This window comes from Rattus norvegicus, chromosome 8 (assembly GCF_021556685.1).
Source record: "Rattus norvegicus strain SHRSP/BbbUtx chromosome 8, alternate assembly SHRSP_T2T, whole genome shotgun sequence".
Lineage (NCBI taxonomy): Eukaryota > Metazoa > Chordata > Mammalia > Rodentia > Muridae > Rattus > Rattus norvegicus.
This window is the reverse complement of record NC_141541.1, coordinates 112,418,621-112,434,495: the sequence shown is the minus strand read 5'-3', so window position 1 is coordinate 112,434,495 and position 15,875 is coordinate 112,418,621. Positions and strand designations below refer to the sequence as shown.

General features: G+C 45.7%; 1 protein-coding gene across 1 annotated transcript in view; it reads right to left on the bottom strand.

Annotated features, from left to right (window-relative positions):
- The window catches only part of Nphp3 (nephrocystin 3), a 40,487-nt gene that overhangs the window by 1,494 nt on the left and 23,118 nt on the right, over positions 1-15,875 (bottom strand). The window contains exons 13-25 of the mRNA NM_001191882.1: positions 15,669-15,766; positions 14,851-14,953; positions 13,845-13,927; positions 11,981-12,119; positions 10,176-10,340; positions 8,379-8,473; positions 7,124-7,246; positions 5,769-5,955; positions 5,382-5,623; positions 3,977-4,052; positions 2,850-2,977; positions 1,892-2,132; positions 746-871 (exon numbers count right to left, since the gene is read on the bottom strand). Of these exons, the coding sequence (NP_001178811.1) occupies positions 746-871; positions 1,892-2,132; positions 2,850-2,977; positions 3,977-4,052; positions 5,382-5,623; positions 5,769-5,955; positions 7,124-7,246; positions 8,379-8,473; positions 10,176-10,340; positions 11,981-12,119; positions 13,845-13,927; positions 14,851-14,953; positions 15,669-15,766 (1,806 nt within the window). The remainder of the gene's footprint in view (positions 1-745; positions 872-1,891; positions 2,133-2,849; positions 2,978-3,976; positions 4,053-5,381; positions 5,624-5,768; positions 5,956-7,123; positions 7,247-8,378; positions 8,474-10,175; positions 10,341-11,980; positions 12,120-13,844; positions 13,928-14,850; positions 14,954-15,668; positions 15,767-15,875) is intronic.

Below are 15,875 nucleotides of genomic sequence, written 5' to 3'. Positions count from 1 at the left end.
GAAAGTAAAGACTCTTCAGTTTTAGACATGGCTTTGTAACAATCTGACTCGATTCTGTAACATAAGCACAAGCCTGCTCATAGCCTGGTGGGTACCCACTTAGGTGTTCTGAGACCGGGCTGTAGAGAGATGACAGAGGTCTCAGAAGGTGAAAAGCAAACCTGGTCAGACCTCAGCAGTCAGCTGGCCTTCTACATTCAGAAAGGAACCAGCTTACAAATCTAACTTTAATAATGTTTGAAATATTAAAAAAGGAAGCATTAGCTGGCAAATAACCTTATACTTTCTTTACTATGCCATTAACTTACATTTATCTATCTATCTATCTATCTATCTATCTATCTATCTATCTATCTGTGATGGTTTGCATATGCTTGGCCCAGGGAGTGGCACTATTAGAAGGTATGGCCTTGTTAGAGGCAGTGTGTCACTGTGGGGTGGGCTCAGAGACCCTCCTCCTAGCTGCCTGAGGATGCTCAGGCTGCTCCTGGCTTCCTTCAAGTGAAGATATAGATCTCAGCTCCTCCTGTACCATGCCTGCCTGGATGCTGCCATGTTCCCACCATGATGATACTGGATTGAACTTCTGAACCTGTAAGCCAGCTCCAATTAAATGTTGTCCTTTATAAGACTTGCCTTGGCCATGGTGTCTGTTCACAGCAGTAAAACCCTAAGACAATATAATATATGCATATATGTTACATTCAGATCATTCATTTCTAGACAGTTGAAATGTAGTACTTACCATTTGGCTATGAAGGACTGCCAAGTTTACCAAGGCAGTGGCTACACTGGGGTGCTTTGGGCCAAAGGATTTCTGCCGAATTTCAACAGCCAATTCATACAGAGGTACAGCTTTGTCAACTCTTCCCTTAAAAACAAAAACATAGTCTAACAAAATATTAAAGCAAGAAATCCTGTCTGACCAGAGCGTCCTCCAGAAATCAAATATATTAAAGTTGCAGAAGCATTTTCTACAGCTGGTCACGCCTACAGGTAACAGAAAATCCAATATAATATCTAAATGAAGTCGTTGGGAGCACAGAGATTGTCTGGTCGTTTGGAAAGATAGTTTGCAGTTTATTTACTCATCCAGTAAAAGAAAAGTCCAGTTGTGTAGTTCAGCTGTCGTTCTTAACTCAAGGAGGCAACCAAATAAATTCATGTCCTACCAACTGCCAAGTGCCCTGGGGGTTTCCTTATGATTTCTTCTAACTGAGAAGCCGGCCTGAAAGAACGGCATGTTCCCTTCTTATACAAGCCTTCCATGCCGGGAGGGACCGCCAGCAAGGGAGCCTCACAGATTCTCAGCAAGGCCGGCAGCTCTTGGCTTCACTGTTCAAAGCAGGCTGTGGCCAAGTTTTGTTTTGAATAGGTCAAAAAGTCCAAACTTTACTCCCATGGCAAAGAGCAGATGTTTAATTGTAGACAAAGGAAGAGAAGAGTGAAATAAAATGACAGTTTTGTAAAAAAAAAATAAAAAATAAATAAATAAATAAATAAGGCACTTTCTACAGCCCTGCCTTCTGGGTGATTTGGTGTGTTTTGGTTAACAGCATGTACAGGAGGGGGAATTTGAAAATTCCTGAGATTTCTATAGAAAAAAAATCTCATTCATAATGTTGGTAAAATGGGTTGTATTTGAAAGGAACTCCTTCACGATGTTGATGCTGGATTTGTAGTTGGGATGTGTTTTCAGAAAACCAAATCAGTATCTTAATTGAATGAAACAGTATATACCTTCATGTTCTCATTTGTTAGAAATTAAATAATTTATATTAAAATGCCCACTTGCAATGACCTCCCGTCAGGTAATAACCTAACTGGCCGGCAGCAGTCCTGGCCTCTCCAGTCTATCATCAAGCACGCAGACAGGGTGAGATGTGCTTACCGTTTTCTTATACAAGATTGCAAGGTGCTTCACTGTGTAGGCCAGGGAAGGGTGGTCAGGAGCCAGCGCTCGCCTCCGGATGTCCAGGGCTCGCTCATACAGCTCCTCTGCTCTAGCGTACTGCTTCCTTTCATTGCACAGCGCGGCCAGGTTATTCAGGGACTGCGCGCAGTCTGGATGATCTGGTCCCAGGACCCGCTCCCTCATTTCCAGGGAGCGCTTCAGAAACTGCTCTGCTGTCCTAGGGACAAACCCCAAATGCCTGAAGCAGTTTATCCTCTACTAGTCGGAGCTCTGAGCCCTTAGTGATGTGGGAAACAGAACCATTTTTATCCCTAGACACGCGGAGGTGAAGGATTCAAACCCTCGACTCCTCCTCCTCCTTACCCCGCCCTTCCCCTTCCTTTGCTTCCCATGAGGCCTCGGGTGATTGCTCGGGTCTCAACTCCATTTCTCCTAGAAGAAAAACCCACAGATAGTTTTGGAAACAGCCTTCTAAGGCCCCTCCAGTGGTCAGACCTGTGCCCAATGCAAGGCTTCAGCCTTTGTTACTTTTTCCTTAGGAGTCACTGCCAAATGATTGTTGGTAAAAGGAACTTAGGGGAAGCATATGAAAAGGTGTTGCATTTTTCTGAAGCCTAAATGCACTTGTTTTTTAGACAGCGGAGTGTAGACCTGAAGTCTTTTCTACGTAAACCAAGGGGTGGAATCAGTGGGTGCTGCCCGCTGATACTACTAGCTCCTTGCTGGTCTGGAGTTGTTTCGTGGGTCTCACATATAATGTCCAAATTAACTTGCTTTCCATAACCATGAGGGCCGTGCGCTAGGGAAGTTGCCGAGTAACAGGAAATTGGCCAAGTTATTCCCACCTCCCCCCACAGCCCTGGACTTGACAGACAGGTTAAATAGAGACACAGTGGACACTCATGAGTCTCATCATGAATGCCACGGTACTCACTCAAGATTGTTTTGAAGGTAGTAGAGGACACCCAGTTCGTTGAGGGTGCGGGCATTCTCGGGCTTGTCCTTGCCTAAGGTGAGCTCTTCCAACTGCAGAGCCCGCCTGCGTAGTAGGGCAAACCCGTACTGTGGAAACAAAGAAACACAACCACAGGCATCTACTGCTGTCCTAAACGAAAGCCTTTCTCTTTAATCTAGATAGCGGTTACACTGAATATAATATTTCTGAGGAGCATGTGTGTTTATTTCTACATGGGATCATGTTCACACATTCATTAAGCACTGTTTTGTGAGAAACGACCATGATGTATTTATTTTAGCATGGTATTTGTCAAAGTATTTCAAAAAGACTAGGACTAGCGTACTGATCTTTCACTCCAGCTGCACTCAGACACATCAGGTCCTTTGTATGGAGTAATTCATATTTATTGTTTTATAATCACGCATGTGTGCACACAGGTGCACGTGGAAGCCAGAGGACAACTTCCAGTGTTGAGTCTCAGTTGTGACCCACCTTATTTTTACAATGGTGTCCTTCACTGAGACCTGGGGTCACCAATGAGGCTAGGAAAGTCACAGGAATCCCCCAGTTCGTACTTCCCCAGTGCTGGGATTGTAAGCATGACAGCATGGTGGATTTTGTTTTTCACTACTGTGGGGGCTGGGAAATCAAACTCAGACCCTCATGCATGTGTAGCAAGCACTGTACCCACTCACTGAGCAGCTCAGTCCTGTGGACCTCTGTTGACACCAAGGTCTTCCACCAAACATGCTGTATTTGAACCGTTGGCCTTAAGCCGATGGTCGGAAGCAGTTCTTCCCTAGCTGAATCTCACAGAGGATGTGATTAAACTTCTATGTCCTTTCCCAACTCCTCACAGAGAAGACGCACAGGAAACAGGGCCTTTCCAGAGTGTACCTTCCGCTGAGCTTTATAACTTAGAAGCCTTCTGGGTTGTGCTGCTCAACAATACAGCTCTTAAACTGTGGTTATAAAAGGAAGATGCCAACAGAGCCTTTCCAGAAGTCACTTAAAACCTGAAGGGCTCCAGTGTCTGTGCTCATGATATTCAGACCTCATCTTCCCCTCAGGTTCAAGGGGCAATGGGAACAGACGCTCATTACCAGACTGCCTTTTCGCCTCGTCGCTTGCTGACGGATTATAACCGACTTTTTCCTAAAACGTTCAGCTTGTTCATACCTTATAAAAAATGAGAGAGAGAGAGAGAGAGAGAGAGAGAGAGAGAGAGAGAGAGAGAGAGAGAAGGGGGATGAATGGTCATGATTCAAGGATTCAGGGAGCTACAAACATTGACGTAGTGCACAGTGGTTCTGACTGTTAACTACAACAGGGGTCTGGTGGTTGCTCATGCAGTTCAAAGTCTCTGAGGAAACCCACACAGCCGTCTATAAAGCTCACATTTAATTGTTTTATATGAGTACACTGTAGCTGTTTTCAGACATCTGAAGAGGGCATGGGATCCCATTACAGATGTGGTTGAACTTAGGACCTCCAGAAGAGCAGCCAGTGCTCTTAACTGCTGAGCCATCTCTCCAGCCCTCATGTAATTGTTTTAAACCGATTTAATGCAGTTGGAGTCTCTAGCAGTCTAACTCCAACTCAATGAACGTTTCCAATGTCTGGTTTGCAGTGGGCACCTTTTATCGGGACAGGCTAATCTTTGGTTAGCTATAAATGCAAGAATCTAGGCAAAATTAGTGTGAAGCAATACTTATAGAAGTTAAAAGGAAACTTCCAGGAAGTCTTCCTAACAGTGGAGGAAGGGAACGAATTTCTGAGAGTGGACGAGATGCCACTCAGTAGGTGCCCAGTGAGTGTGAGAGCTTTTAAAAGTTGTTGTCTTGGGGCTGGGGATTTAGCTCAGTGGTAGAGCGCTTACCTAAGAAGCGCAAGGCCCTGGGTTCAGTCCCCAGCTCCGAAAAAAAAGAACCAAAAAAAAAAAAAAAAGTTGTTGTCTTCCTCGTGTGGTATCAGGGATCACATCCAGGGCCATACACAAGCAAGGCAAGTGTTCTCTGTTGCTAAGGTACGCCCTCGCCTTGAAATTCTTTTTATTGTACTATGGATCAGCCAACGTTTCCCACAAATGGTGTATGGTTTGTGGGTTTTGTGGGCTGTGTCAAAACTATGAAAACCTTCCGGTGAAGCACAGAGGCCGCCATAGACAAATATGCAAATAAAAACCATGGCTGGGAGTCAATAAAACCTTCTTGCCAAACTGGACTCAGCCGCTAAGAATGGCTCGTGGCCCCTGGAGCAGTGCGCTCTGCATTACATGAAGGCTGGTGAAACGACATCGCTTCAAAGCGCATGCTTCTTCAACGAACAAAACAAAAACTAGGGGATTTTCATTTTCTTTGTGTTCCCCAAGAAGACTATGAAATATCCTCTGAACATGATGCGGAGGATACGGAAATTAAATCGCTGCAAAGCAAAGCCTCCCACTTCTGGGCATCAGAAACATCCCCTGGCTTCGGGAGATCCGAGGGCGAGTCATCTAAGACTTACTTATTTTGTTTGTGGTACAAAGTCGCAAGCGCCTCAAGTTCACGGGCAGCGTGTGGATGGTCCGCACCGTAGGCGTTCTCTGAGATCTCCAGGGCCTGTTTGTACAGCTGCTCGGCATCGCTGAACTTCTTCCACTGCACGTACACACCGGCCAGCTGGTGGAGGGACTGGGCTACTCTCGGGTGATCGGGATCTAAGGCTGTCTCCCGAATTTCTAGGGACCTCTGCAAAGGCACCACGGCCTGGGAACAAAGGCGCACGAGAGACCGATCAAGCAGCAATTCAATACCACAGATCTCAGTGCTCGCAAACAAAAATCCTCCAGTCCTGGGAGGAGAGATGTGTAAACACGGGGAGACATCCTGTCTTTGGGTCCATTGAGGTTACCTGGCTGAGAAGTCCTAGGTCCTTGAGAAACCGGCCGAGAGTTTCGTACAGGTCGGCTAAGCACAGCATGTTCTCCTCGCCCTCGCAGTTCTCATACTGCTTCAGTGACTCAAAGTACTCGGTCGCCATGGCGCTTTTGTCTTTGCCAACAAACTGCCAGTAACTCAGCAACTCGGCGAAGTGTCCTCTGTTCCAACAGACAATGTTAAGTTGACGGGAAACCATACTTCAAAACCCAAAGCAAATGAAAATGCCAGAATTCCTTCCTACGGAGCTGTAGGCAGTTTATGCAGAGGTCCTAAATAGCACAGGGGCAGTGAGGCCAGGTTTGCACTGCCATCCATGTTACTGCTCCTGGCTGGAGTCTGCAGCAGGCTGTCTGACCGCTCACCTCTCCCTGTACTGTCTGTACAGAAGGGGTACCAGCGCCACCTGCTGCTGTCTGAGCGCGTAGCACTCGGGAAGGCCTTTATAATGCTGGCAGCTGTGGCTAAGTTCTTGCCTCACCTCTGGTGCCAATTCACTGGAATCCCTGGTAGACATTTCATGCTAAAGTTAGCTCGGCTCGCCTCTCTAAATGATGGGAATTAAGTAGCAGAAACTAGCGAAACAGGTCAGTTCCCATAGCACATTCACCTGATTGCCCTGAGGAACTGGAGGGAACAGGAACAGTGTTCCTTTGCAGGAGGCGAGAGAGATGCCATGCCAAAGGCCAAATGGGAACTCACAGGACTCACAAGCAGCTCACAAGGAGCTCAGTGGGTCCAACAATGAAATTTGTGAGCCTCAGGGGCAAATCAAATTATAGACCTATTTCTAAATTTCTAAGTGAGGCAGAAAACAAACAAAAAATTCTTCCTGGGACTTAGTAGGAGAGAAGTCAGGCCAATAAAAGGGCAGTTATGCCATTAACAAATTCAAATGTATCCAAAGAGGCAACAGAAGGAATAGAACAATGTTTACACTAACCCTGGTCAGATTCCACCGGGAGCCCAGGCTCTGGTTACAAGTGACACTCGGGAGAGACCTGGCAGCCCTGAGAAGCTGAGGTCAATAATAATTTCTCTGCACGATTTAAAATCTGCCTAAATGTAAAACTAAGGTATAATATTACCTTGGGATCATTCTAGCTGATTTTAGAAAAGCAGCAACATACTTTCTCCCCACGACAAAGAAGATCTCACGACAATTTATAAACTGTCACGAAATCCCCCCCTCCACACCCCCCTCTCCGTGCTACTGAGACTACTCTGATTTTAAATTTTAAACCAGTTCCATTTTGCTACTGTTGTTACGTAACGCGTCTAGCCATTTAAATCCGCCCTCTGGGGAGAGATGATCTAGAAGCTTCCGACCTTTTGTAGAGGTTCTGAGACACGAAGAGATTGAGGAGGCAGCTGTGCAGCTTCTGTTTGCTCCCCTGCTGCTGGAACAGCCACGGGAGCTCATCTGCGCTTCTCCAGGTCACTCTGTCCTGACTGCCGAGAGGGAGGAGACCACACAGTGAGACCTTTGGCAACACAGGCCTCCGATGGCCTCACAAGACCACTGGAGGGAGACAAACACATTTAACCACCATTTCTGACTCTAGTATAACCCAAAGCCAAGAAGGCTAGGCCAGTACCAGAAACGTTTACCATCCTCACTGAGACAAGCCCCTGATATTCTAGACTCTTCCCCAGGCTGATCTGAGGAAGGAGATATAACATTGAAATATTGAAAGGCTTAAGAGAGCGAAAGCCCCAGAACATTAAAGGTTTTTCCTAAGTGAAGAAAAAGAAAACAAAACAAAAAATCCCACAAACAAAACCACAACCCCCAAAACAACTCCCCACTAAAAAACAAAACCAAATCCTCCAAAACCAAAAACAACCTTCAAAGAGCTTGAACATACACAGAGATGTTTGTGTGCTAGAGAGGAAGAGGGAGAGGGAAAGGGAGAGGGAGAGGGAGAGGGAGAGGGAGAGGGAGAGAAGGAGGGAGAGAAGGAGGGAGAGGGAGAGACTGCACATGTGACATCTATTTTTAATTATTTAAACAGAATAAAAATAGAGACAATTGATCTGGTGTCAATGTCATCTAAAGTTTCTCCTTTATCATAATAACAAAAGATTTCCATGAAATGGTATTTTGTTCCTGATATGGGGTAAGGAAAAGATAAATTTCTTCAGGTAATAATTAAAGTTTTACTTTTTCTTTTTTCAGTATGTGGGATTGAATCCACAGTTTGGCATATGCTACCAAAGCACTGGACTACCTTCCCTGCCCCTCACTCTCTATCTCTCTATCTCTCTATCTACCTATCTGCCCATCCATCCATCATCTATCTATCTATCTATCTATCCATCCATCCATCCATCCATCCATCCATCCATCTAATGTTGAAATAGGGAAGGTCTCTTTAGGCTTTGTAGGTTAGACTTGACCTCACTCAGTAGCTCAGACAGACTTTAAACTTGCAATCCTCCTGCCTCAGTCTGCCTGGTGTCTGGTATTACAGGCCTGTGCCAGCTCGCCTGGCTGAAGTTTACACTTCATCTTATAAGCAAAGGGAGAGAAGCGAGAACACAAGGGCAGGGTGGAGCAGAACAGGGCGGACATCGCTGGTACCTGAGCTGTGAGGTAAAATAGTCAATCAGCTTTTGCCTATAAGAGGAAACGAGGGCGGGGTCTTCCATGTACGCCTGCCTCACTGTTTCCCAGGCCTGGGGGAGGAAGGAAAGAAAAGAATAGAATGTCTATTAAGTCATTATACATCTGATGGTGGATTTGCAAAAAGCAAAATATAATTCATTTCTATAGTTGTGTAGGAGGAATAGTCCTACAATATTTTAAAATTTAGGACAAGCTAATGTGAAAAGCTTAGTTTAATAACCCAAAGCACAATTTAATTTAAAAAATTAAAAAAATTAAAGTGAATTGAAAAGGTAACCTAAAAGAGCAAATTATATCATATGTGGCAGAGGGGCATGGCTGTGAAGTGACAAGCACTCTACAGTGACAAGCACTGTACAGTGACAGGTAGGATGCTGTGTCCTCGGGTGAGGGAATTCACACACAACTCGGTCATGGCCCTACACGAGACAGGGATCCCACTAGCCAGGCCTTTCTGAAGATTTACAAGCGTGAGACACACGGCAGATCTGACACCTTTAAGGTCCACCCCCAGTCTCTTCACTGCCCTGAGACAACTTCGAATTCGCCCAGCACTGGGCAGACCTCTCCTGAGCCAGGGAGAGCGGCCATCAGAAAGGCTGACTCTCATCTTGCTTGCGTGCCTAGGAGGAAACTCCCTTTTTGATTTTGCTTCATGTGTTTTGTGAATGGAATTTTGCTTTAAAAAAAACCATTATGGGTGTAACATGTAACAGGACAGACGATTTCTTTTTTTTTTTTCATCTTTATTAACTTAGGTATTTCTTATTTATATTTCGATTGTTATTTCCTTTCCTGGTTTCCAGGCCAACACCCCCAACCCTTCCCCCCCTCTCTAGATGGGCTTCCCCTCCCCATCCTCCCCCCATTACCGCCCTCCCCCCAACAATCCCGTTCATGGGGGTTCAGTCTTGGCAGGACCCAGGGCTTCCCCTTCCACTGGTGCTCTTACTAGGCTATTCATTGCTCCCTATGAGGTCAGAGTCCAGGGTCAGTCCATGTGTAGTCTTTGGGTAGTGGCTTAGTCCCTGGAAGCTCTGGTTGGTTGGCATTGGACAAACGATTTCTTAATTTTCTTTTTTCTTTTGAGTTTTTGAGACTTACCTCTTGCTGTGTAGCCTAGGCTGGCCTCAGATTTACTAAGCTTCTGCCACGGCCTCCCAGGATTGCAGGCATGTGCCACCACACCTGGGTCCTCTTAATGACTCTTGTGGGTTTTTTTTTTTTTTCTTTTTTTCGGAGCTGGGGACCGAACCCAGGGCCTTGCGGTTGCTAGGCGAGCGCTCTACCACTGAGCTAAATCCCCAACCCTCTCTTGTGGGTTTTGAGACATGATCTCATACAGAAGGGTAGACTACATAGCAGAGGCTAGTCTTGAACTCCTGATCCTCCTGCCTCTACCTTCCAGGTACTGGGATAATGGTAGGTCTGTGTCACTGAGCCTGGCTCCTTTTATTAAAATTGAATCACACACTATTGTTAATTAGAGAGACAGTACATTACAGCAGATCCTTAGAACTAAAGCATCTTGGGTAATAGCTGCCCCACGAAGGCACTACATGCTCAAGTCTTGGACAGGTTTCACATGCAATTTAAAGTCACTCCCAATAAATTCTAATGGCAAACTTTAGGTTTTGAGGTTAACATCTGAAATGTTTAACATAATAGTATAATAGAGCATGGCATGCTACAGTGATACTTATAAGTAAGGAAGATACTTTTTATTAAAAAGATACATGAAACAACATTTACCTGTAGATGTTGAAACCTGAGCAGGCCACAGCTGTAGGTCAGCAGGTGCATTTTGTGTAAACTGTGAACAATGGAGGTCAAAGAGGCCCAGGACATCTCTGGATACAGTTCCATCAGCTCGGACTCACTCACGCCATTGTGACTAACGTTGATGAGGCAGAGAATCTAGACAGAGGACGGAGCACACACAGAGACCACAGGCTACTTCAGAAATCACGGCCAAGGAGTTCTAAAGCTCTTTAACACTTGGTAAGGTTTTATCCAGACTTTTCTCAAGGAAAGAAAGTCGAGCAGCAACCGAGGAAGACATCCTGATGCCAGCCTCTGACCTTCACACAGGCACACGCTGGCAAGTACATTCCCTCATACACGCGTGCAGACGCCACACGCATGGCACGCACGCACACACACACACACACACACACACACACACTCACACCTTAGCCAAAACACTAGGGAAAAAGACAACTTTGCTCAACAAAGTGTCATAGCTTTTCTTTCATCTTAAAGTTCTAAGACAATTTATCAATAAAAAAAAAGAAAAGAAAAAGAAAAAAGAAGGGTTTAAGAGCACTGACTGCTCTTCCAGAGGTCCTGAGTTCGATTCCCAGCAACCACATGGTGGCTCACAACCATCTGTAATGAGATCTGATGCCCTCTTCTGGTGTGTCTGAAGACAGCTACAGTGTACTCATATGCATAAAATAAATAAATAAATATTTTTTAAGAAAAGAAAAAAAGGAAAGGAAAGCCAAACTGAGCAGAAGAACATAGAAACAGGCCTACAGTCACATGTTTATATGTGAGTTTGAGATCTGTTGGGTAGCATTCCAAATCAGAAGAGAGTATACATCAGTTAATAAAAAATAGCAATCAGATAACCACATGACAGAAGGCTAACAAGTAGACAATATTTCCTCACATAAGACTTACTCAAAGCTGTAAAAGGGTTTGAAGGAGACCACACATACAGGTACCACACAGGGGACCAGTAAAGCAGCAAGGAAGTTTTAAAGACACAGCAGACCAGTACTGTTGGTAAGTTTGATTTTTTTTACCAAAATAAAAATTTTTCAATGACTATTCCCATAGATGACCAGGCACGAAGGATAAAGACATCTAATTTGTATTCAGTACGAACATTTAAGGACTTCAGACCAATACGAAAAAGAAAACCTGGGAGTGGGGAGATGGCCCAGTGGTTAAAAGCACTTGCTGCTCTTCCAGAGGTCCCAGGTTCAGTTCCCAGCACCCATACCTTCAGGCTTACAAACATATCACACAGCTCTAGGGTCTCCAGCGCCTTCTTGTGGCCTCCTGGGGACCTGCAGTCACATGTGCATATGCACCCCAACAGACACACATGCTTACACAGAATTAAAAAAGCTTAATCTAAACTTAACTAAAAAAAATGACTTCTAAAAGAAAATAAGCGCAAGGCCAAGAAGGAGAAAAGTCAATTTAGAAAGATGTAAGCATCGGGCACGCTGGGCAAGCTTACATCCCAGCACTGACAAGTCCGGCCCAGGAGGATTGCTGGGAGTCTTAGATTAGCCTGGACTCCAGGACGGCCAGAGCTGTAGAGCAAGACCCCATCTTATAAAGCACAAGAGATAAGACGATGAGGAACCATGAGAAGAGAGGTCCCAGTGATCACCGGAAGACTTGTCCTGAGCACTGGCTCCAGCCACCTGCACGGCCTATGCTCACAGCACATTCAAACTCCAGTCAAACACGGTTAACTTCTATTGCCAGGACTACACACGGGCCCTCAGGGGTCCTCCTGTGCGTTCACTGCCCTTCACCTGTGTCATCCATTCTTTTTCCTTGTCACTTGGCATGGACTCCCGGACGTGGTGGAGAACGAGTCTGTACAGCGACATTGTATCCTGACACTGCAGGCATCGATGAAGGGTTTCAGCTAAGTCACCCGCTCTCCCGGCACTGTGGGAATTGAGAACAGACTGAATTTCATGCAGACTGCCAATATCTGTGAAGAATCTGGGGCGCACAAAACAATGACCTCTATTTTTGCGCTACAATTCCTAATGGAAATTCAATAGGAATACAGAAAGATGATAGTTTTCTGGGGGGGCTGGAGCAATTTGGTTTTTTTCTATTATATCATTTAATTCATTCCAATAAACACATGCTGAGAGTTAATCTATGTCAAGCAATTAGTGTTCACTGTGGACTATAAAAACAAGTAAGGGTTGGCTCTTACCCTCCAGCATGCCACAGGATACAGGATACAGGGGATAACAAGAACCACTGTTAGCCATGCATAGTGAAATTGTACAGAGCCGGGATTTTGAGAACACCAGGGTAGTAAACTAAAGAAATTCAGTAAATGAGCCAGGGCTGTTAGTTCAAGTATGTAACCCTAGCTCCTGGGGGGTGGGGGGCACAAGGCAGGAACCTTCCAAGTTTAAGACTTGTCTAGGGTACAGAGTGACCTCAAGCTCAGCCTCACAACTTAGTGGGATGCCACTGCAGAGGCACGACATTGACCTAGCATGCATGCCACTGGTCTAAAAAAAAGGAACAATAAAATGACTCCTAATGATACTTTGTTATCCTCATAAACTGGCGCCTTATTCAGTCAGGGAACAGATGGGGAGAAATACAGAGACCCGCAGGCAGACATTACACAGAGAGAGGTCTTGGGACACACAGCTCTAAACTTAGGTGACTCTGACAAATTCTTCCTGTCAGAGCTCAGGGAACCCCATGAGAGAAAAGGCAGAAGAAGTGGGGGAGTCAGAAGGGATGAAGGCCACCAGGAGAGCAAGACCCCCTAAAACAACTAAACAAGGTCATATGAACTCAGAGACAGCAGTAACAACAGACTTCCAGCCGTAGGGCGGGCATCAGCCTGCACTAGGGCCTCTGCTGTAGCTTTCAGCTTAGAGCTTTCGTGGGACTCCTGAATGTGTGGACCAGTGGGCATCTGATTCTTGTGCCTTCTCTGGGAGATTCTGGACAAAAGGGGAGGTGGAGAGGAACTGGGAGGAGTGGAGGGAGGGAAAACTGTACTCAGGTTATATCGTGTGAGAAAAGAATCTATGGTTAATGAAAGAGAAGAATAGGTTCTTGTAATAAACACCGTACAGCTGTACGGAGAGGAAACACCAGACGCTGAACTCACTCTATTACCAGAAGTAGCAACGGAAAGACTGGACAGGACACGCCACGGGGAACTTAATTGTGTAAGATTTTCTTTCCATTTCAGATTTGGTGTTCAAAGTGAGAACATGGAATTAAGAGACAAGAAAGCTAGATTCAGTGTCTGTAGGCAAGGCTTGTGTTAGGATGGTTTCTGTTATGACAAATATAAAAACAAAATCATCCTTTTATATCCTTGGTTGAGGGCCATGCAGAGGGAAGCTGTAGGAACCAAAGCCCAACGATTGAATGTTCATGAAAGGTGGATCATTGACGGATACAGAAAACAGATATGCACGACTAGGTTTGTGAACAGAGACGGCGAAAGGATCCTTCCTGATTATGTTATCTTCCACAGTGAGCCACGTCCTCCCGAGTGTTAGTATCACCTTAGAATAGGGAGAAGTCTGAGGCCCATGAAACTCGTGTGAGCAGCCCTCACTTTGCTGAGAGAGTGGACTGCAGCAAGGCCAGCAGGATGGACCAAGGTGGAACACCACTTACCAGGCCAGCATCTTGCTGAAAAGGGTGACGTAGAGGGCGTGGCGGGTCGTGGCTGGACGGCAGTGCTGTTCTAGCATCTTCTCCTACACCAGTTTCCAAACAAAAACAAAGCGAAAGTAAGACAAGTAGCCTGGGACCATCACTCCTGAGCCAGCCGCAGATGTCCCATTCGAAAGAGGCTGTCACAGGGCAGGTGGGAGAGGGGGCCTGGCTATGGCCAGACTTCCAGCTGCAGAAGGAAGATGCAGCCAATATAAAAACACTTCGTTTTTTAAGAATATCTATGCTTAATAATACTATCTACTCTTCCTTAATGACAAAATATTTGTATTGCTTCTTCTATATGTGTCATTAAAAACAATGTCCTGGTGGTGGCGGGACACGCCTTTAATCCCAGCACTCGGAAGGCAGAAGCAGGTGGAGCTCTGTAATTAGGGGGTAGCCTGGTCTACAGAGTGAGTCCCAGGACAGCCAGGGCTACACAGAGAAACCCTGTCTTGAAAATGAAACAAAGCAAAGCAAGACAAAGAAAGAAAGAAACAAAATCCAGAATGGAGGTGACTGGGGAGGTGGCTCAGTGGACTCGGAGCTTGCTACACATGGTCAGATCCTGAGGAACCCGCATTAAAAGGGTGGGGCACATCGATGTGTGGGAGGTGGGGAAGGGTAGGGTGGGGTGTAGACACAGGTGGTCACCTGGAGCTTGCTGGCCATCCAGTTTAGCCAAATGCTGAGGACCGGGTTCAGTGAGACCCTGGCTCAAAAAAATAAAACGAGAAGCCATAGGGAAGACACCTGACCGCAGCCTCGGGCATCCACATTCATGTGCACAGGGGCATGCGCCTGCAGACTCACAGGTGTACACACATGCCACACACACGTTTTTATAGGGAATCGTTATTTACCAAAATAACTACTGAACCCTTAATTTCCTCCCTGAGAACAGAGCACCTATATGGAGTTTTAAGTCTTCCCTCAGAGAAAGCACTGAAGTGAGAAAGCTCACCTGTTCTCTGTTCAACTGAACGTCCACGGAGTGGCATTCTGCCGTTATCATAGATATGGCGTCTTTGGGGCTTAAAGGGTCGAGATGCAGAGTAGGCCACAACCTTTTGTTTAAAGAGGAAAAAGAGAAAATATATTTCTAACAACACCACAAAGGCCAGCAAGCACCCATTATAATGTTAGATGAAGTTACTTTATACTGTCTGTAAAAGAAACATGGAATCCGTTAATCACATTATTTAAGTCACCCTAAGGTTTATCATTACATCCACCAGCAGTCACCTCGGAGCCCTATAATCTACATACACGTTAGCTGGGAGGGGAAACAACCTGAGCTCTACGCCCAGCACTGGCGTGAAAGTAGGTGCCGGCATGTGGCGCTCAGGAGGAGCCGCAGTTCGAAACGGTCTCTTATGGGTCAAATGACTAGGGATAGGGAAAATCTTACGCTTGTGTGCAGAGCACAGACACACACAGATCTGTTTACAGATGTACACGACGTACAGTGTATGCACACAGCATTCCTTAAGGAGGCATGTTTGGGGGAAGAAAGGTTTTTTGGTAGAAGAAAAAGACAAATTTTTTTTCTGGGTAAAATAAATAGGATAAGGAATACCACCTGACAGAATTCAACCCTTCTATCAGGTTTCTGAGGGTTGGCAAAAAAGGGAGCTCGCATCCTAGAATAACAGGTATCAAGGCTGCAATTTCCAGGCTGCCCAGCCTCTCCAATTTCCTCACCCACAAATTTACCTGCTTACTTGGACTTACAATTTGCAACCCTCCCAAGAAACAAATCCCCTTCTGATTTGGCCATACCTCCAGGCGGTAGGGCAGGTCTCCACATTCACGGAAACAATGACTCTGACATTCACCGGCAGGGGGTCGATCAGCCACTTCATGTGCTTCTCCACTTGCTGAAGAACATACAACAGAAGTCACGTGTAAGGACAGCGCTTCAGAGCAAGCCCACAGCTGTGCAACGGGGTAAAGCCTCAGTACACTTTCCGTATCATTAAGGATACA